This window comes from Petromyzon marinus, assembly GCF_048934315.1.
Source record: "Petromyzon marinus isolate PM22_M1 ecotype Great Lakes invasive population chromosome 75 unlocalized genomic scaffold, UKy_Petmar_22M1.pri1.0 chr75_unloc.3, whole genome shotgun sequence".
In the NCBI taxonomy this organism is placed as follows: domain Eukaryota; kingdom Metazoa; phylum Chordata; class Hyperoartia; order Petromyzontiformes; family Petromyzontidae; genus Petromyzon; species Petromyzon marinus.
In genome coordinates, this window is record NW_027422615.1 from 300,590 (window position 1) to 324,000 (window position 23,411).

General features: G+C 52.9%; 1 protein-coding gene across 1 annotated transcript in view; it reads left to right on the forward strand.

Annotated features, from left to right (window-relative positions):
* The window catches only part of LOC116958294 (uncharacterized), a 92,460-nt gene that overhangs the window by 21,996 nt on the left and 47,053 nt on the right, over positions 1-23,411 (forward strand). The window contains exon 2 of the mRNA XM_076058476.1: positions 12,824-13,525. Within this exon, the coding sequence (XP_075914591.1) occupies positions 12,824-13,525 (702 nt within the window). The remainder of the gene's footprint in view (positions 1-12,823; positions 13,526-23,411) is intronic.

Consider the following 23,411-nt stretch of genomic DNA (forward strand, 5'->3'; position numbering starts at 1 on the left):
GAGACACACAGAGAGACACACAGAGAGATACAGACACAGAGAGACACACATAGAGGAGAGACACGCAGAGAGAGACACGCAGAGACACACATAGAGGAGAGAAACAGAGAGACACAGAGACACACACATCGAGGAGAGACACATAGAGAGACACGTAGAGAAAGACACGCAGAGAGAGATGCAGAGAGACGCACAGAGAGACACACACACAGAGAGAGACACACACAAAGAGACACAGAGAGAGACAGACACACATAGAGGAGACAGAGAGAGACACACAGAGAGACAGAGAGACACACGCAGAGAGATACACGCAGAGAGACACACAGAGAGACACACATAGAGAGACACACGTAGAGAGACACACGTAGAGAGAGACACACGTAGAGAGACACATAGAAACACGCAGAGAGACACACACGTTGATAGGTTCAAATATAATATTACAATATTTTTTCTGCAGTCACGATTTGGCAGCTTCTGTTTGGCCGGATGGAGCCCCATGTGGGCAGATCGACGTTTCGCCGGTAACTGCAACGGGCCTCATCAATTACAAGCAGCTGCAAATCTGGCCGTCGTGCTGATGGAGCTTGTTGTAATTGCTGGCGGAACGTCGGACTTGGATTGTAAATGTCGTGGCTTTGCTCTCTGACACAACCGGTGTGCTGTACTGGTATATTACACTACTACTATTACACTACACTATACACTACACTACTATACACTACACTATACACTACTATACACTACACTATACACTACACTATACACTACTATACACTACTACTATTACACTACACTATACACTACTATACACTACTATACACTACTATACACTACACTATACACTACACTATACACTACACTATAAACTACACTACTATATACACTACACACTACACTACTATACACTATACACAACACTATACACTACACACTACACTATACTACTATACACTATACTACTATACACTACACTATACACTACACTACTATACACTACACTACTATACACTACACTACTATACACTACACTACTATACACTACACTATACACTACTATACACTATACTATACACTATACACTACACTATACACTACTATACACTACACTATACACTATACTATACACTACTAGACACTACACTACTATACACTACACTACTATACACTACACTACTATACACTACACTATACACTACACTACTAGACACTACACTACTAGACACTACACTACTATACACTACACTATACACTACACTACTATACACTACACTACTATACACTACACTACTATACACTATACTACTAGACACTACACTACTAGACACTACACTACTATACACTACACTGCTATACACTACACTACTAGACACTACACTACTATACACTACACTACTATACACTACACTACTATACACTACACTACTATACACTACACTACTAGACACTACACTACTAGACACTACACTACTAGACACTACACTACTAGACACTACACTACTAGACACTACACTACTAGACACTACACTACTAGACACTACACTACTAGACACTACACTACTAGACACTACACTACTATACACTACACCACTATACACTATACTACTATACACTATACTACTAGACACTACACTACTAGACACTACACTACTACATTATACACTACACTACTATACACTACACTACTAGACACTACACTACTAGACACTACACTACTAGACACTACACTACTATACACTACACCACTAGACACTACACTAATAGACACTACACTACTAGACACTACACTACTAGACACTACACTACTATACACTACACCACTATACACTATACTACTATACACTATACTACTAGACACTACACTACTATACACTACTATACTATACACTACACTACTAGACACTACACTACACTACTATACACTACACTACTATACACTACACTACTATACACTACACTACTAGACACTACACTACTATACACTACACTACTATACACTACACTACCCAGTGTCTCAGTGTCTCACCACCAGTGTCTCACTACCCAGTGTCTCACTACCCAAGTATCTCACTACCCAGTGTCTCGCTACCCAGTGTCTCACTAGCAGTGTCTCACTAGCAGTGTCTCACTTCCCAGTGTCTCACTACCCAGTGTCTCACTACCCAGTGTCTCACTACCCAGTGTCTCGCTACCCAGTGTCTCACTACCCAGTGTCTCACTAGCAGTGTCTCACTAGCAGTGTCTCACTAACAGTGTCTCACTTCCCAGTGTCTCACTACCCAGTGTCTCACTACCCAGTGTCTCACTACCCAGTGTCTCGCTACCCAGTGTCTCACTACCCAGTGTCTCACTAGCAGTGTCTCACTTCCCAGTGTCTCACTTCCCAGTGTCTCACTACCCAGTGTCTCACTAGCAGTATCTCACTACCCAGTGTCTCACTAGCAGTGTCTCACTACCCAGTGTCTCACTACCCAGTGTCTCACTACCCAGTGTCTCACTACCCAGTGTCTCACTACCCAGTGTATCACTGCCCAGTGTCTCGCTAGCAGTGTCTCACTACCCAGTGTCTTACTAGCAGTGTCTCACCACCCAGTGTCTCACTACCCACTGTCTCACTACCCAGTGTCTCACTACCCAGTGTCTCACTACCCAGTGTCTCACTAGCAGTGTCTCACTACCCAGTGTCTCACCACCAGTGTCTCACTACCCAGTGTCTCACTACCCAGTGTCTCACTACCCAGTGTCTCACTAGCAGTGTCTCACCACCAGTGTCTCACTACCCAGTGTCTCACTAGCAGTGTCTCACTACCCAGTGTCTCGCTACCCAGTGTCTCACTACCAGTGTCTGTGAGTGCATCAGTGTGTGTGAGCGAGTGTGAGCGAGTGTGAGAGAGTGTGAGCGAGTGTGAGCGAGCGTGTGACAGTGTGAGCGAGCGTGTGACAGTGTGAGCGAGCGAGTGTGTGTGAGCGAGCGAGTGAGAGTGTGAGCGAGTGAGTGTGTGTGAGCGAGTGAGTGTGTGTGAGAGTGTGTGTCTGTGAGCGAGTATTAGGGTGTGTGAGAGTGTGAGTGTGTGTGAGAGTGTGAGTGAGTGTGTGAGTGAGAGCGCGTGTGAGAGTGTGTGTGAGAGAGTGTGAGTGAGTGTGAGCGAGTGTGAGTGTGAGTGAGTGTGAGCGAGTGTGTGAGCGAGTGTGTGAGAGGGGGTGTGAGAGTGTGTGAGTGAGTGTGTGAGAGAGTGTGTGAGAGAGTGTGAGTGGGTGTGAGCGTGTGAGTGTGTGTGTAGTGTGTGAGTGAGTGTGTGAGTGAGTGTGAGAGCGAGTGAGTGAGTGTGTGAGTGTGAGAGCGAGTGTGAGAGAGTGTGAGAGAGTGTGTGAGTGTGAGAGCGAGTGTGAGTGTGTGAGAGTGTGAGTGTGTGAGTGAGTGTGAGAGTGTGTGAGAGTGAGTGAGTGTGTGTGAGTGTGAGAGTGTGTGAGTGTGTGTGTGAGAGAGTGTGTGAGTGTGTGAGTGTGAGCGAGTGTGTGAGTGTGTGTAGTGTGTGAGTGAGTGTGTGTGAGAGCGAGTGAGTGTGAGAGTGAGTGTGTGTGTAGTGTGTGAGTGTGCGTGAGTGAGTGTGTGAGTGTGAGTGAGTGTGAGAGTGAGTGTGTGAGTGTGAGTGAGTGAGTGTGTGAGTGTGAGAGTGAGTGTGTGTGAGCGAGTGTGTGAGTGAGTGTGAGAGTGTGTGAGTGAGTGTGTGTGAGAGAGTGTGTGAGAGAGTGTGTGAGTGTGTGTGTGAGTGAGTGTGAGTAAGTGTGTGTGTGAGCGAGTGTGTGAGTGAGTGTGTGAGTGAGAGCGCGTGTGAGAGTGTGAGAGTGTGTGAGTGAGTGTGAGTGAGAGTGTGTGTGTGAGTGTGTGTGAGTGAGAGAGAGTGTGAGTGAGTGTGTGAGTGAGTGTGTGAGTGAGAGCGCGTGTGAGAGTGTGTGAGTGAGTGTGAGTGAGAGTGAGTGAGTGTGTGAGTGTGTGAGTGAGTGTGAGAGTGTGTGTGTGAGCGAGTGTGTGAGTGTGAGTGAGCGAGTGTGTGTGAGTCAGTGTGAGCGAGCGAGTGTGTGTGAGTCAGTGTGTGAGAGTGTGAGTGTGAGCGTGTGAGTGAGTGTGTGTGTAGTGTGTGTGAGTGTGAGTCAGTGTGTGAGTGTGTGTGTGTAGTGTGTGAGTGAGTGTGTGAGCGAGCGAGGCGTTCTCCCGACCCACAACAACAACCCCCCCCCCTCCTACCCACGTGTTGCCACAGTGCCCTTCTGCCCTCGTCACGTGGGGGGGCCCGAGGCGGTGGAGGCTTGCGGCAGGGCAGGCGTCAGACAGACAGACACACAGGCTACGGGGTTTCCCACACCCGCCCTTTCCCCTCTTGCCCAGCCCCTCCTCCCCCCCCCCCCGTGAGAGTTGTGATCCTCGTGTGATCGGGGGTGGTGGGAGGAGTGTGGGGGTGGGGGGCGACGTGGGAGGGGGGTGGGGTGGGGAGTCACGTGGGAGGGGGGGGTGGGGAGTCACGTGGGAGGGGTGGGGGTGGGAGGAAGTGACGTTGCTGGGCGGTGCCACTGCGGGAATCGAGCTCGGTCGCCGTAGCGCTAACCACTACACCCACCGCTCCCCCACTACATCCACCCCTCCCCACTACACCACTCCTCCCCACTACACCACTCCTCCCCACTACACCACTCCTCCCCCACTACACCACTCCTCCCCACTACACCACTCCTCCCCACTACACCACACTCCCCACTACACCACTCCTCCCCACTACACCACTCCTCCCCCACTACATCCACCCCTCCCCCACTACACCACTCCTCCCCACTACACCACTCCTCCCCACTACATCCACCCCTCCCCACTACATCCACCCCTCCCCACTACATCCACCGCTCCCCACTACACCACTCCTCCCCACTACACCACTCCTCCCCACTACACCACTCCTCCCCACTACACCCACCGCTCCCCACTACACCACCCCTCCCCACTACACCACCCCTCCCCACTACACCACCGCTCCTCCCCACTACACCACACTCCCCACTACACCACCGCTCCTCCCCACTACACCACTCCTCCCCACTACACCACTCCTCCCCACTACACCACTCCTCCCCCACTACACCACTCCTCCCCACTACACCACTCCTCCCCACTACACCACCGCTCCTCCCCACTACACCACCGCTCCCCCACTACACCACTCCTCCCCACTACACCACCGCTCCCCACTACACCACTCCTCCCCACTACACCACCGCTCCCCACTACACCACTCCTCCCCACTACACCACCACTCCCCCACTACACCACCCCTCCCCACTACACCACTCCTCCCCCACTACACCACTCCTCCCCACTACACCACCGCTCCCCACTACACCACTCCTCCCCACTACACCACTCCTCCCCACTACACCACACTCCCCACTACACCACTCCTCCCCACTACACCACACTCCCCACTACACCACTCCTCCCCACTACACCACCGCTCCCCACTACACCACTCCTCCCCACTACATCCACCCCTCCCCACTACACCACTCCTCCCCACTACACCACTCCTCCCCACTACACCCACCGCTCCCCACTACACCACTCCTCCCCACTACACCACTCCTCCCCACTACACCACTCCTCCCCACTACACCACTCCTCCCCACTACACCACTCCTCCCCACTACACCACTGCTCCTCACTACACCACTCCTCCCCACTACATCCACCCCTCCCCACTACACCACTCCTCCCCACTACACCACTGCTCCCCACTACACCACACTCCCCACTACACCACTCCTCCCCACTACACCGCTCCTCCCCACTACACCACCGCTCCCCACTACACCACTCCTCCCCACTACACCACACTCCACCGCTCCCCACTACACCACTCCTCCCCACTACACCACTCCTCCCCACTACACCACTCCTCCCCACTACACCACTCCTCCCCACTACACCACTCCTCCCCACTACACCACTCCTCCCCACTACACCACTCCTCCCCACTACACCACTCCTCCCCACTACACCACTCCTCCCCACTACACCACTCCTCCCCACTACACACACAAACACAAAAATCCCCTCCCCAGCATAGCCCAGGACCGGTTCGCATGTGAAAACTCGCCACTTGTGCGTGTCGCGAACCGCGCTGTACGCATGGTGGACGTGTCGAGGAGCAGGGGGGTAAAGACTTTCCCCTCATTGCATTCGGCGGTGGAGCCATTTGCCAACTCGGCAGCAGCATCAGCAGCATCATCATCAGCAGCAGCAGAGCCAACGCATAAATCTGTGTAACCTTGGAAGAGAGGGCAGAGTGAGGGGTGTGGGGGGACGTGGCGATGCGAATCGCAAAATGGAGGCAAGGTTTGTGGGTTTAGCGTGGAGGGGGAGGGAGGGTGGTAGGGGTGACGTGTGTGTGTGTGTGTGTGCGGGGAGCGGTGGTGCAATGGTTAGCGCCACGAAACCCGGCGACCCGAGTTCGATTCCCGCCCGCGGCCGCCACCAGCACAAACCGGTCAAGATTGTCTGCACCTGTTCCTGGCCTATGCGCGGAAACGTTGTCTCGGCGTGTGACGAGTGGTAGCGCCGCCAAGCCGGCCAGGCCCCCGGGGGTATCGATTCCTGCTCGCGGCCAACGCCAGTGGCGATTGTTTGAACCGGTTCCGCTGGCTCCTATACGCTACACTGCAATGTACACTACACTGTACACTAGTTTACACTACGCACTACACTGTTATACACTACACTATACACTACACTATACACTACTATACACTACTTTACACTACACTATGCACTAGTTTACACTACACACTACACTATTATACACCGCACTATACACTACACTATACACTACACTATACACTACATTCTACACTATGCACTACTTTACACTACACACTACACTATACACTACTTTACACTACACTATACACTACTTTACACTACACTATACACTACTTTACACTACACACTACACTATTATACACTACACTATACACTACACTATATACTACTTAACACTACACACTACACTACTACTTTACACTACACACTACACTATTATACAGCACACTATACACTACACTATACACTACATTCTACACTATGCACTACTACACACTACACTATACACTACTTTACACTACACTATACACTACTTTACACTACACACTACACTATTATACACTACACTATACACTACACTATACACTACACACTACACTGTACACTACTATACACTACTTTACACTACTTTACACTACACACTACACTATTATACACCACACTACTATACACTACACTGCACACTACTACACACTACACTATTATACACTACACTACTATACACTATACTGCACACTACTACACACTACACTATTATACACCACACTACTATACACTACACTACTACACACTACACTGTACACTACTACACACTACACTATTATACACCACACTACTATACACTACACTGCACACTACTACACACTACACTATTATACACCACACGAGTATACACCACACTACTATACACTACTATACACGTCACTACTATACACTACACTATACACTACGCTATATTTGTAAATGTTGCGGTTGATTTACCCTCCAACACACAACCGGCGTAGTGCTGTACTCGCACGTTCCTGCTCACGTGACAAACCCCCTTGCTCTCGTCGGCTGTGCGGTCGGGTGGTGGCCGGTTTAACGACACAACATTTATATATTTACGCTATCTAACCCCACCCCCCCCACAAACAAAAAAGAATAACCTATATTCTGAATGAACACAAAAAGCAGTTCTAAAGAAATTAGTTTTGTTTGTGTGTGTGTGTGGGGGGCATGTGTGGGGGTGGGTGAGTGGTGAGTGGGTGAGTGACGGGTGGGTGGGTGGGCGGGTGAGTGGGTGGGTGAGTGACGGGTGGGTGGGTGGGTGAGTGGCGGGCGTGTGGGTGGGTGAGTGACGGGTGTGTGGGTGGGTGGGTGGGTGAGTGACGGGTGGGTGGGTGAGTGACGGGTGTGTGCGTGGGTGGGCGGGTGGGCGGGTGAGTGGTATAGTGTAGTGTAGTGTATAGTGTAGTGTGTATCGTGTAGTGTATAGTGTAGTGTATGGTGTAGTGTGTGGTGTAGTATATAGTGTAGTGTATGGTGTAGTGTAGTGTGTATAGTGTTGTGTGTATAGTGTAGTGTGTATAGTGTAGTGTGTGGTGTAGTATATAGTGTAGTGTAGTGTGTATAGTATAGTGTAGTGTATAGTGTAGTGTGTATAGTGTAGTGTGTATAGTGTAGTGTATAGTGTAGTGTATAGTGTAGTGTATAGTAGTGTATAGTGTAGTATATAGTGTAGTGTATAGTAGTGTATAGTGTAGTGTGTAGTGTATAGTGTAGTGTGTAGTGTAGTGTGTAGTGTATAGTGTAGTGTATAGTGTAGTGTAGTGTATAGTGTAGTGTGTAGTGTAGTGTGTAGTGTAGTGTGTAGTGTAGTGTATAGTGTAGTGTATAGTGTAGTGTATAGTAGCGTAGTGTGTAGTAGTGTATAGTAGTGTATAGTAGTGTGTAGTGTAGTGTATAGTGTAGTGTATAGTGTAGTGTATAGTGTAGTGTATAGTGTAGTGTGTAGTGTATAGTGTATAGTGTAGTGTGTAGTGTATAGTGTAGTGTATAGTGTAGTGTATAGTGTAGTGTATAGTGTAGTGTATAGTGTAGTGTATAGTGTTTAGTGTATAGTGTAGTGTATAGTGTAGTGTATAGTGTAGTGTGTAGTGTAGTGTATAGTGTAGTGTATAGTGTAGTGTGTATAGTGTAGTGTGTATAGTGTAGTGTGTATAGTGTAGTGTGTATAGTAGTGTATAGTGTAGTGTGTGTAGTGTAGTGTGTAGTGTAGTGTATAGTGTAGTGTGTAGTGTAGTGTATAGTGTAGTGTATAGTGTAGTGTATAGTGTAGTGTATAGTGTAGTGTATAGTGTAGTGTATAGTGTAGTGTGTAGTGTAGTGTGTAGTGTAGTGTGTATTGTAGTGTGTATTGTAGTGTGTATTGTAGTGTAGAGTGTAGTGTAGTGTGTAGTGTAGTGTGTAGTGTAGTGTATAGTGTAGTGTATAGTGTAGTGTATAGTGTAGTGTATAGTGTAGTGTATAGTGTAGTGTGTATAGCATCTGAAAGCGGTGTGACCGTCTTTGTTCGACGGCCATTCAAAAGCCGCCTCCACCGCCTCCACCGCCTCCGCCTCCACCGCCTCCACCGCCTTTACCGCCTCCACCTCCACCGCCTCCACCTCCTCTGCTGCTGCTGCGAGGCTGACGATGACGACGATGATCATTACGATGACGCCATCTTATGTCACACGCTCGATAAGAGTTCATTGTTGCGCGCACAACGTTGGCCTGTTCCGGCCAGAGGTTACGTTGGGCGAGGGGGGTGGTGGTGGTGGTGGGGGGGTGGTGGTGGTGGTGGTGGGGGGGTGGTGGTGGTGGTGGTGGGGTGGTGGTGGTGGGGGGGCCTTTTTGAACGGTGACGGCGCTTGTTTTTAGACGGACATTCGAAGGGCGGCGGATTGACTCGGCGGGGGGCGAACACGGAGGGAGAACCCTTGGGCCGAACCTAGGTTTTCTCGGTGGCCGCGGGAGGCGGTGGAGGCGGTGGAGGCGGTGGAGGCGGTGGTGGCGGCGGTGGTGGGGGGGTTGGGGTAGGGGTGAGGAGGCGGGGGTGGGCGGGGGGTGGGGACCGACGGTCGAGGGAGTGAGGGAGTGGAGGGAGGGAGGAGTCGGAGGCGATGCCGGTGGGGTTTCTGGGAGTCCCGAAAGTGTTTTTTTTTTTTAAACAAAACAAAACAAAATCCGTGAGCTCGTTGGTTTTTGTTGTTCCTCTTTTTTCTCGCGCGGTTCGATCGGCGGGTCTGAAATCGAGTTGAGTTTTTGTTGTTTCACCCGAATTGGAGGCCGCAGCCATTTGTGGTCTCCCGTTTTTTGCGCGGGGGGGGACGGCTGGGTTGGACTTTCGGGCCCACGTGAGGGGAGTGTCGAACGCTTCACTCGGCCACCCACTCAATTCCTCACCCACTCAACCACCCACCCACTCAGCCACCCACTCAATTACTCACCCACTCAACAACCCACCCACTCAGCCACCCACTCAATTCCTCACCCACTCAACCACCCACCCACTCAGCCACCCACTCAATTCCTCACCCACTCGACCACCCACCCACTCGCATACCCACACAGCCACCTCACTCAATTCCTCACCCACTCAACCACCCACCCACTCAGCCACCCACTCAATTCCTCACCCACTCAACCGCCCACCCACTCAGCCACCCACTCAATTACTCACCCACTCAACCACCCACCCACTCAACCACCCACCCGCTCGCATACCCACACAGCCACCTCACTCAATTGCTCACCCACTCAACCGCCCAGCCAATCAGCCACCCACTCAATTGCTCACCACTCAACCACCCACCCACTCAACCACTCACCCACTCGCATACCCACACAGCCACCTCACTCAATTCCTCACCCACTCAACCACCCACCCACTCAGCCACCCACTCAATTACTCACCCACTCGACCACCCACCCACTCAGCCACCCACTCAATTCCTCACCCACCCGACCACCCACCCACTCAGCCAGCCACTCAATTACTCAACCACCCACCCACTCAGCCACCCACTCAATTCCTCACCCACCCGACCACCCACCCACTCAGCCACCCACTCAATTACTCACCCACCCAACCACCCACCCACTCAGCCACCCACTCAATTCCTCACCCACTCGACCGCCCACCCACTCAGCCAGCCACTCAATTCCTCACCCACCCGACCACCCACCCACTCAGCCAGCCACTCAATTACTCACCCGCTCGACCACTCACTCAGCCACCCACTCAATTACTCACCCACTCAACCACCCACCCACTCAACCACCCACTCAATTCCTCACCCACTCGACCGCCCACCCACTCAGCCAGCCACTCAATTACTCACCCACTCGACCGCCCACCCACTCAGCCAGCCACTCAATTCCTCACCCACTCAACCACCCACCCACTCAGCCACCCATTCAATTACTCACCCACTCAATTCCTCACCCACTCAACCGCCCACCCACTCAGCCAGCCACTCAATTACTCACCCACCCGACCGCCCACCCACTCAGCCAGCCACTCAATTCCTCACCCACTCAACCACCCACCCACTCAATTCCTCACCCACTCAATTCCTCACCCGCTCGACCGCCCACCCACTCAGCCAGCCACTCAATTCCTCACCCGCTCGACCACTCACTCGAAGCACTCGCCCACGCAACAACAATATCCCCCGCCGTTCGCCGCTCGGCGCTCGGCGACGTCACCACGGCAACCGGTGCTGCTGCTCGTCGGACTTCTGAGACCACGTGAAGTGTCGGGAACGCCTCACTGCCAGGAGTACACGGGACAGGCCCAGGTGCCACGGGTTTGACCGACTCGAGTCCGACTGGCAGATGCGCCACTCTCGATTCACCGATTCGCGGATTGGCCGTGGCCACACCTGAGCATTTTGACACGAATTAATGACGCGTTTGATTTTCCCCCCCCCCCCCCCCGTGCCCAAATTGACGGTCTCAATGCTGCTGCTGCATGCTGCTAATCCGAAAAGTCCGCACGATCGCCTCTACAGTACAGTAGTTGCAATATCTTTACACACGCTCGGGGGCGCGGAGTTTGATTGGCTGTGGGCTCCGCTGTCATCCACTTTGTGGGCCGAATCTTCTGCAGGCTGGAAGCCAGGGAGGTATTCTTAGTTCTTTCGGTAGAGTCACGTTGAAAGGGAAACAATAAAATAATAAAAAAATATATATGTATAAAACAATAAAAAAAAATTCTCACGACGTTTCGACCATAACACAAACGTCGTGAGGATTTTTTTATCGTTTTGTACGTGTTTTGTTATTTCGTTGTTTCCCTTCAACGTGACTTTACCGAAAGAACTAAGATAATGAATTGCTGCAGTCACGAAAGCTTTAAATCAAAATTTAGCCAGGAAAGTGTCATCATCATTATTATTATTATCAAGGAGCACCACGCAACTTCAACGTAACTTAAACCCATGTCATGGGACCTTTCTTGTCCAGTATCAAGATATAAGAATGGTGATGTAGCCCCTCGCAGCACCGTGCTATAAATGCCCCAATAGTGGCATTGTCCTGGTGCTTGTTCCGTCTTTTGGCGTTCGCTGGACTAACACTGCCACCCCCAACGCTCACCTCTCACCACCACCACCACCACCTTGCCATCTCCTCACCACCACCACCACCTCGCCACCACCCCCCACCTCACCACCACCACCCCCACCACCACCACCACTTCACCACCACCTCACCACCACCCCTCACCACCACCCCTCACCACCACCACCCACCCCCTCCCCCATCTCACCACCACCCACCCCCCACCTCACCACCACCACCCCCCCACCACCACCACCACCCCCCACCTCACCACCACCCACCCACCCCCCCCCATCTCCTCACCACCACCACCTCACTACCCCCCACTTCCTCACCACCACCACCACCCCCCACCTCACCACCACCACCCCCACCACCACCACCACCACCCACCCCCCACCTCACCACCACCCCTCACCACCACCACCCACCCCCCCCCCCATCTCCTCACCACCACCCACCACCCACCCCCCACCTCACCACCACCCCTCACCACCACCACCACTCCCCCATCTCCTCACCACCACCCACCACCCACCACCCACCACCACCACCACCCACCCACCACCTCACCACCACCGCCAGGTACGGCCGCGTGGAGAGCGTCAAGATCCTGCCCAGGCGCGGCTCGGAGGGCGGCGGCGTGGCGGCGTTCGTCGACTTTGTGGACATCAAGAGCGCGCAGAAGGCCCACAATGCATCTCACCAGATGGGCGAGCGCGAACTGCGCACCGACTACAACGAGCCCGGCGCCGCCTCCGCCGCCTCCGCCGCCTCCTCCGGCGCCTCCTCCGGCGCCTCCGGCGGCGGCCGAGGCGCCGACCACCACGACGGTGGAGGGGTGGGCGGCCCGGTCGGGGCTGCGGGGGCGACGACGTCGTCGGCGTCGTCGTCGGCGCAGCCGGGAGCCGCCGGAGCCGCCGGAGCCGCCGCCGGAGCCGCCGCCGCTTCCGGCCTCCTCCTCCTGCTCGCCGCGCCCTCGGCGGCCGCGATGGCGGCGGCGGCGGCGGCGGCGGCGGCCCGGGGCAGCCGCGGGGCCGGAGGGCGCGGGGGCGGAGGGTCCTCTGGGATCGGCGGAGCGATGGCGGCGGGGGGAGGAGGAGGAGGAGGAGGCGGTGGAGGCGGTGGAGGCGGTGGAGGCGGAGGAGGCGGTGGAGGCGGGGGAGGAGCCGCGGCGATGAGCGGAGACGGCGGTGGAGGTGCGGCGGGGGCGAATCTTTCCGGTTACCCGGCGCCGGGTTTGCACCACACGCGGGGGGACGGAAGATACGACAGGAGGCTCGAAGGGTGAGTATCTTTAAACTGCCCGCCCGAGTCCACCACCGCGCAGCCCGGAACGCTCGCTCGCTCGCTCGCTCGCTCGCCCCGCGATCGGAGCCGAGACTCGCCGCTCGCCGGCAAGGGGACCCGCGGGGTTCACGATGGTCGTGTGGGTGGGTGGGGTTCACGGTGACCGTGTGGGTGGGTGGGGTTCACGGTGACCGTGTGGGTGGGTGGGGTTCACGGTGACCGTGTGGGTGGGTGGGGTTCACGGTGACCGTGTGGGTGGGTGGGGTTCACGGTGACCGTGTGGGTGGGTGGGGTTCACGGTGACCGTGTGGGTGGGTGGGGTTCACGATGGCCTTGTGGGTGGGTGGGGTTCACGGTGGCCGTGTGGGTGGGTGGGGTTCACGGTGGCCGTGTGGGTGGGTGGGGTTCACGATGGCCTTGTGGGTGGGTGGGGTTCACGACGACCGTGTGGGTGGGTGGGGTTCACGGTGACCGTGTGGGTGGGTGGTTTTCACGATGGCCGTGTGGGTGGGTGCGGTTCACGGTGACCGTGTTGGTGGGTGGGGTTCACGATGTCCGTGTGGGTGGGTGGGGTTCACGGTGACCGTGTGGGTGGGTGGGGTTCACGGTGACGGTGTGGGTGGGTGGGGTTCACGGTGACCGTGTGGGTGGGTGGGGTTCACGGTGGCCGTGTGGGTGGGTGGTTTTTACGATGGTCGTGTTGGTGGGCGGTTTTCACGATGGCCGTGTGGGTGAGCGGTTTTTACGATGGTCGTGATGAGCCTGGGAGTCTCTTTGGGTTTCCTGTGTGGGGTTAATCTTGGCCTTGTCAGGTTCGTTGATATATACGGTTCATAATTGGCCGGTGCTGTGGAGCTGATGTACGCATGGATTCATGAGTGAGCTAGAGAAGAGTCCGGGCTGATGTTGGTACAGGAGGATGTGGAGATGAGTGGTCAACGGATCACCCTCTGTGGAGGAGGAGGAGGAGGTTAACTGGGCAGTACCAGGCTAGGTGCACCTTGAGGCTACCGGGCAGTTTGGGAGGCAGTCGCTCACAACGAGCGGAGCGCCGGGTGGCTAAAGCACTGCGAGTTGGCACAGGTGGTGCATCATCAGCCAGTCATCTCCGTCATCTCAGTCAATCGACCCGTGGCACCTGCTGGGTCTGCCCCCGTGACCTCCTGCCAGCGGGCGTTCGACACTTCACGTGGCCTCAAAGTGCACATAGCCTGGCACAAGCGTCGTGGTGACGTCACCGCCGCTTAGTGGCGAATGGCGGTTGTTGTTGTTGATGTTGTTGTGCGTGTGTGCGGGGAGCGGTAGTGTAGCGGTTTAGCGCTTCGCTGCGCTATGATTCCCGCTCACGGCCAACACCACCGGTGACGATTATCTGAACCGGTCCCGGGCCCTCCCCTTCGGTCGACTCAAATGAGTAGTACCTGGTGCGGCGGTGCGTAGCAAACATGGCTGGCACTGGGGAGACAAAGGCGGCCGGGCGTGGTGCTGGCCACCCAACTCCCTGCGTGTGGATGGCCGGCGGCGGCGGTGGTGGTGCTAGCGGCGGTGGCGGTCGTGATCTCCGGCTAGCGCGGGCATCGTGCCAACACCGCCACCACCACCACCACCGAGAGGAGTCGCCGGTTGTCGGCATGCAGCGGGATCTGTAACCGCGGTCGCAGTGGCGGGTGGAGGGAGGAGGGAGGGAGAAGCCGAAGACTTTAAAAGCTTCTCGCTCCGTCGACCTTGTTGAGGTTTATTGTCTCCGACCGGGGCAGCCGCTGGAAAACGCCGCCGGTGAATGGTTGCGTCCGTGATGATCGTGAACAACTCGCGCGCCCCACCACACGCACACACCACCACACACCACACGCACACACACATCACCACACACACACACACCACACGCACACACCACCACCACACACACACACCACCACCACACACACACACACCACGCACGCCACATCACAACCACTCCACCACGCCGAGGTAGGTTTGAGAAGTTTGGGGGGTGGAGGTGGCAGTCCAAAAAGCGGCGGACTTGGATATATACGACGCAGCACCGGCTACGGATTCTGCCAGGCTGCGTGACGCTGGTGGCGGGTGATGGTGGTTGTGGCGACGGTGGTGGCGACGGTGGTGGCGACGGTGGTGGCGACGGTGGTGGCGACGGTGGATTTTCGGAGGAAGGCTACGTTACGATCTCCGCCATCAAGTTCTCCCGGGATCTGCCTACGATTTCAAACCGTGGATCGTGATCGCCAAAATCCGTGGATCTAGTACCGGGGACTGCCTACGACTCCAGTCACCGCTCGCTACGAACTCACGGATCTCGTACCGGGGATTCTACGATTCCTGTCACCGCTCGCTACGAACTCACGGATCTCGTACCGGGGATTCTACGATTCCTGTCACCGCTCGCTACGAACTCACGGATCTAGTACCGGGGACTGTCTAACATTCTAGCCACCTCTCGCTACGAACTCACGGATCTCGTACCGGGGATTGTCTACGATTCCTGTCACCGCTCGCTACAAACTCACGGATCTAATTCCCGGGACTGCCTGCTGTTCTAATCACCGCTCGTTACGAACTCACGGATCTTGTACCGGGGACTGTCTACAATTCTAGTCACCGCTCACTACGACCTCACGGATCTAGTACCGGGGATTGTCTACGATTCTAGTCACCTCTCGCTACGAATCTCACGGATCTTGTACCGGGGACTGTCTACGATTCTAGTCATCGCTCGCTACGAACTCACGGATCTAGTACCGGGGATTGTCTACGATTCCAGCCACCGCTCACTACGAACTCACGGATCTTGTACCGGGGATTTCCTACGATTCCAGTCACCGCTCGCTACGAATCTCACGGATCTCGTACCGGGGATTCTACGACTCCAGCCACCGCTCGCTACGAACTCACGGATCTAGTACCGGGGATTCTACGATTCTAATCACCGCTCGCTACGAACTCACGGCTCTAGTACCGGGGATTGTCTACGATTCTAGTCACCTCTCGCTACGAACTCACGGATCTAATTCCCGGGACTGCCTGCTGTTCTAATCACCGCTCGTTACGAATCTTACGGATCTTGTACCGGGGATTGTCTACGATTCTAGTCACCGCTCGCTACGAACTCACGGATCTAGTACCGGGGATTGTCTACGATTCTAATCACCGCTCGCTACGAACTCACGGATCTAGTACCGGGGATTGTCTACGATTCCAGTCACCGCTCACTACGACCTCACGGATCTTGTACCGGGGATTGTCTACGATTCCAGTCACCGCTCACTACGACCTCACGGATCTTGTACCGGGGACTGTCTACGATTCCAGCCACCGCTCACTACGACCTCACGGATCTAGTACTGGGGACTGTCTACGATTCTAATCACCGCTCGCTACAAACTCACGGATCTTGTACCGGGGACTGTCTACGATTCCAGCCACCGCTCACTACGACCTCACGGATCTAGTACTGGGGACTGTCTACGATTCTAGTCACCGCTCGCTACAAACTCACGGATCTAGTACCGGGGATTGTCTACGATTCTAGTCACCGCTCACTACGACCTCACGGATCTCGAACCGGGGATTCTACGATTCCAGTCACCGCTCGCTACGAATCTCACGGATCTAGTACCGGGGACTGTCTACGATTCTAATCACCGCTCGCTACGAACTCACGGATTTAGTACCGGGGACTGTCTACGATTCTAGTCACCGCTCACTACGACCTCACGGATCTTGTACCAGGGATTGCCTACGATTCCAGTCACCTCACGCTACAAACTCACGGATCTTGTACCAGGGATTGCCTACGATTCTAGTCACCGCTCACTACAACCTCACGGATCTTGTACCGGGGACTGCCTCCGATTCCAGTCACCGCTCGCTACGAACTCACGGATTTAGTACCGGGGATTCTACGATTCCAGCCACCGCTCACTACGAACTCACGGATTTAGTACCGGGGATTCTACGAATACAGCCACCGCTCGCTACAAACTCACGGATCTAATTCCCGGGACTGCCTGCTATTCTAATCACCGCTCGTTACGAATCTCACGGATCTAGTACCGGGGACTGCCTACGACTCCAGTCACCGATCGCTACGAACTCACGGATCTCGTACCGGGGATTCTACGATTCCTGTCACCGCTCGCTACGAACTCACGGATCTCGTACCGGGGACTGTCTAACATTCTAGCCACCTCTCGCTACGAACTCACGCATCTTGTACCGGGGATTCTACGATTCTAGTCACCGCTCGCTACGAACTCACAGATCTAGTACCGGGGATTGTCTACGATTCCAGTCACCGCTCGCTACGACCTCACAGATCTAGTACCGGGGATTCTATGATTCCAGTCACCGCTCGCTACGAACTCACGGATCTAGTACCGGGGACTGCCTATGATTCTAGTCACCGCTCACTACGAACTCACACTGTCTACGATTCTAGTCACCGCTCGCTACGAACTCACGGATCTAGTACCGGGGATTGTCTACGATTCCAGCCACCGCTCGCTACAAACTCACGGATCTAATTCTCGGGACTGCCTGCTGTTCTAATCACCGCTCGTTACGAATCTCACGGATCTTGTACCGGGGACTGTCTACGATTCTAATCACCGCTCGCTACGAACTCACGGATTTAGTACCGGGGACTGTCTACGATTCTAGTCACCGCTCGCTACGAACTCACGGATTTAGTACCGGGGGACTGCCTACGATTCCAGTCACCGCTCGCTACGAACTCACGCATCTAGTACCGGGGACTCTACGATTCCAGCCACCGCTCGCTACAAACTCACGGATCTAATTCCCGGGACTGCCTGCTATTCTAATCACCGCTCGTTACGAATCTCACGGATCTAGTACCGGTGACTGCCTACGACTCCAGTCACCGATCGCTACGAACTCACGGATCTAGTACCTATGTAACCCAAGCAACCCACCGTCACCAAAACGTGGATGTTATTTATTTCCCTGGACTACACCGGATCAGCGCAGCGGTCTCTCGCCAACGACAGCTGTGAAGTGCAGAGGAGGACTCTCGGATTACCCACGTAGCAACGCCACAAATCGTGGAAAAAGGCCACTCGCTTGTTTACTTTTGTCACGTTCCTTCTGCTTAACGCCGGTGCCGTTGCCTGGCGTCACCGCACCGGGAAGTGCTCCGCCGGCTTCTGCTCGGTGATGACGACGGTGGTGGTGGTGGTGGTGCCGGCGCCGGCGGCGGCGGTGCCGTGGTTGGTTGGTTGGGGCCGTATGCTCGGCGATCGGGCGCCACGCCGCGCTACGGACCCGGCGGAGGCCCGACTTCGATTCCCGCGCTCACGGCCAAAGTGCCGCTGGCCCGCTGCCGGCAGCACTTGCCCCCCCCCCCCAACAGTCTGTTAAGGTCTTCTTTGGTCCGTTCGGGAAAGGTCGCGTGGAACGCGAATGAAGTAATTGAATGGAATGGGACAATGAAATTCCCACGACGTTTCGGCCACAACACACAAGTAGCCTTCTTCAGGTTGAAGGAACGGACCCGCCGGGGACGACGGCGCTTCAATGAACGCCGCTAAGATCCGTAGCGTCTTTTAAGCTCGGTGGGAGGCACCCTTGACAAAGGAGTTTACATGTTGGAACGGGATAATTTAGCGTTGAAATAGCCGAGGGATTAGCTAATCCCTCGGCTATTTCAATGCGAAATCGATTATCCTGTTTGGCCGAAACGTCGTGAGAATTTTATTGTCTTTTATTTTGTTATTTTATTCTCATTCCACGTGGTGGTGACTTTGCCGAAATAACCAAAGAAGATGAATCCTTGCAGTCACGAAAGCTTTAAATCGAAAGTCTGTTTAGGCTATACTTGGGGGACCTATGTCTTTGTTTTTGTGGTGGTGGTGGTGGTGCTGCTGATGGTGACGATGATAAGGACGGGACGGGGGGGGGGGTGATGGCTTCAAATCGCACAAAATCCCAGCCTTTGCGATTTGCTAATTGCACTCTTTCAAATTGCGATTTCGATTTGAAATCGATTAACTGCTCAGCCCTAGTTCCAGAGGCCTGTTGTTCGTAAGTCTGACTTTACCCCTGTCGATTACAAACGGTGTTGTACGGCATGCACACTATAAACACGGGGGAATGGCTTTAAAAGTTGTATAATCTCCTGTGAATGTAGATGCCACTGGTTCTTCATGTCCTGCAGATGTAGATGCCACTGGTTCTTCACGCTCTGTTGATGTAGATGCCACTGGTTCTTCACGTTCTGTAGATGTAGATGCCACTGGTTCTTCACGTTCTGTAGATGTAGATGCCACTGGTTCTTCACGTTCTGTAGATGTAGATGCCACTGGTTCTTCACGTTCTGTAGATGTAGATGCCACTGGTTCTTCACGTTCTGTAGATGTAGATGCCACTGGTTCTTTACGTTTTGTAGATATAGATGCCATTGTTTTTTCACGTTCTGTAGATGTAGATGCCACTGGTTCTTCACGTTCTGTAGATGTAGATGCCACTGGTTCTTCACGTTCTGCAGATGTAGATGCCACTGGTTCTTCACGTTCTGCAGATGTAGATGCCACTGGTTCTTCACGTTTTGCAGATGTAGATGCCACTGGTTCTTCACGTTCTGTAGATGCCATTGGTTCTTCACGTTCTGTAGATGCCACTGGTTCTTCATATTCTGTAGATGTAGATGCCTCTGGTTCTACATAGTCTGTAGATGTAGATGCCACTGGTTCTTCACGTTCTGTAGATGCCACTGGTTCTTCATGTTCTGTAGATGTAGATGCCACTGGTTCTTCACGTTCTGTAGATGCCACTGGTTCTTCATGTTCTGTAGATGTAGATGCCACTGGTTCTTCACGTTCTGTAGATGTAGATGCCACTGGTTCTTCACGTTCTGTAGATGTAGATGCCACTGGTTCTTCACGTTCTGTAGATGTAGATGCCACTGGTTCTTCACGTTCTATAGATGTAGATGCCACTGGTTCTTCACGTTCTGTAGATGTAGATGCCACTGGTTCTTCACGTTCTGCAGATGTACAGTGAAGGAAAAAGTATTTGATCCCCTGCTGATTTTGTACGTTTGCCCACTGACAAAGAAATTATCAGCCTATAATTTTAATGGTAGGTTTATTTGAACAGTGAGAGACAGAATAACAACAACAAAATCCAGAAAAATGCATGTAAAAATGTTATAAATTGATTTGCATTTTAATGAGGGAAATAAGTATTTGGCCCCCTCTCAATCAGAAAGATTTCTGGCTCCCAGGTGTCTTTTATACAGGTAACGAGCTGAGATTAGGAGCACACTCTTAAAGGGAGTGTTCCTAATCTCAGCTTGTTACCTGTATAAAAGGCACCTGTCCACAGAAGCAATCAATCAATCAGATTCCAAACTCTCCACCATGGCCAAGATCAAAGAGCTCTCCAAGGATGTCAGGGACAAGATTGTAGACCTACACAAGGCTGGAATGGGCTACAAGACCATTGCCAAGCAGCTTGGTGAGAAGGTGACAACAGTTGGTGCGATTATTCGCAAATGGAAGAAACACAAAATAACTGTCAATCTCCCTCGGCCTGGGGCTGCATGCAAGATCTCACCTCGTGGAGTTGCAATGATCATGAGAACGGTGAGGAATCAGCCCAGAACTACACGGGAGGATCTTGTCAATGATCTCAAGGCAGCTGGGACCATAGTCACCAGGAAAACAATTGGTAACACACTTCGCCGTGAAGAACTGAAATCCTGCAGCGCCCGCAAGGTCCCCCTGCTCAAGAAAGCACATATACATGCCCGTCTGAAGTTTGCCAATGAATATCTGAATGATTCACAGGACAACTGGGTGAAAGTGTTGTGGTCAGATGAGACCAAAATGGAGCTCTTTGGCATCAACTCAACTCACCGTGTTTGGAGGAGGAGGAATGCTGCCTATGACCCCAAGAACACCATCCCCACCGTCAAAAATGGAGGGGGAAACATTATGCTTTGGGGGTGTTTTTCTGCTAAGGGGACAGGACAACTTCACCACATCAAAGGGACGATGGACGGGGCCATGTACCGTCAAATCTTTGGTGAGAACCTCCTTCCCTCAGCCAGGGCATTGAAAATGGGTCGTGGATGGGTATTCCAGCATGACAATGACCCAAAACACACGGCCAAGGCAACAAAGGAGTGGCTCAAGAAGAAGCACATTAAGGTCCTGGAGTGGCCTAGCCAGTCTCCAGACCTTAATCCCATAGAAAATCTGTGGAGGGAGCTGAAGGTTCGAGTTGCCAAATGTCAGCCTCGAAACCTTAATGACTTGGAGAAGATCTGCAAAGAGGAGTGGGACAAAATCCCTCCTGAGATGTGTGCAAACCTGGTGGCCAACTACAAGAAACGTCCGACCTCTGTGATTGCCAACAAGGGTTTTGCCACCAGTACTAAGTCATGTTTTGCAGAGGGGTCAAATACTTATTTCCCTCATTAAAATGCAAGTCAATTTATAACATTTTTTACATGCGTTTTTCTGGATTTTTTTGTTATTCTGTCTCTGTTCAAATAAACCTACCATTAGAATTATAGACTGATCATTTCTTTGTCAGTGGGCAAACGTACAAAATCAACAGGGGATCAAAAACTTTTTTCCCTCACTGTAGGTGCACTGGTTCTTCACGTTCTGTAGCTGTAGATGGCACTGGTTCTTCACGTTCTGTAGATGTAGGTGCCACTGGTTCTTAACGTTCTGCAGATGTAGATGCCACTGGTTCTTCACGTTCTGTGGATGTAGGTGCCACTGGTTCTTAACGTTCTGCAGATGTAGATGCCACTGGTTCTTCACGTTCTGTAGATGTAGATGCCACTGGTTCTTCATGTTCTGTAGATGCCACTGGTTCTTCACGTTCTGCAGATGTAGATGCCACTGGTTCTTCACGTTCTGTAGATGTAGATGCCACTGGTTCTTCACGTTCTGTGGATGTAGGTGCCACTGGTTCTTAACGTTCTGCAGATGTAGATGCCACTGGTTCTTCACGTTCTGTAGATGATGATGCCACTGGTTCTTCACGTTCTGTAGATGTAGATGCCACTGGTTCTTCATGTTCTGCAGATGTAGATGCCACTGGTTCTTCACGTTCTACAGATGTAGATGCCACTGGTTCTTCACGTTCTGTAGATGTAGATGCCACTGGTTCTTCACGTTCTACAGATGTAGATGCCACTGGTTCTTCACGTTCTGCAGATGTAGATGCCACTGGTTCTTCACGTTCTGTAGATGTAGATGCCACTGGTTCTTCACGTTCTGTAGATGTAGATGCCACTGGTTCTTCACGTCCTGCAGATGTAGATGCCACTGGTTCTTCACGTCCTGTAGATGTAGATGCCACTGGTTCTTCACGTGCTACAGATGTAGATGCCACTGGTTATTCACGTTCTGCAGATGTAGATGCCACTGGTTCTTCACGTTCTGTAGATGTAGATGCCACTGGTTCTTCACGTTCTGCAGATGTAGATGCCACTGGTTCTTCACGTTCAGTAGATGATGATGCCAATGGTTCTTCACGTTCTGTAGATGTAGATGCCACTGGTTCTTCACGTTCTACAGATGTAGATGCCACTGGTTCTTCACGTTCTGTAGATGTAGATGCCACTGGTTCTTCACGTGCTACAGATGTAGATGCCACTGGTTCTTCACGTTCTGTTGATGTAGATGCCACTGGTTCTTCACGTTCTACAGATGTAGATGCCACTGGTTCTTCACGTTCTGCAGATGCTACTGGTTCTGCAGATGTAGATGCCACCACGGCCATCTGTTGCACGGCGGTGAAACTTACGGATTCTCGGTCCGAACAGGCACCTTGGACATACAGGAGAGGTTTGTTCGTATCTCTGAACGTTCGTAAGTCGATGTGT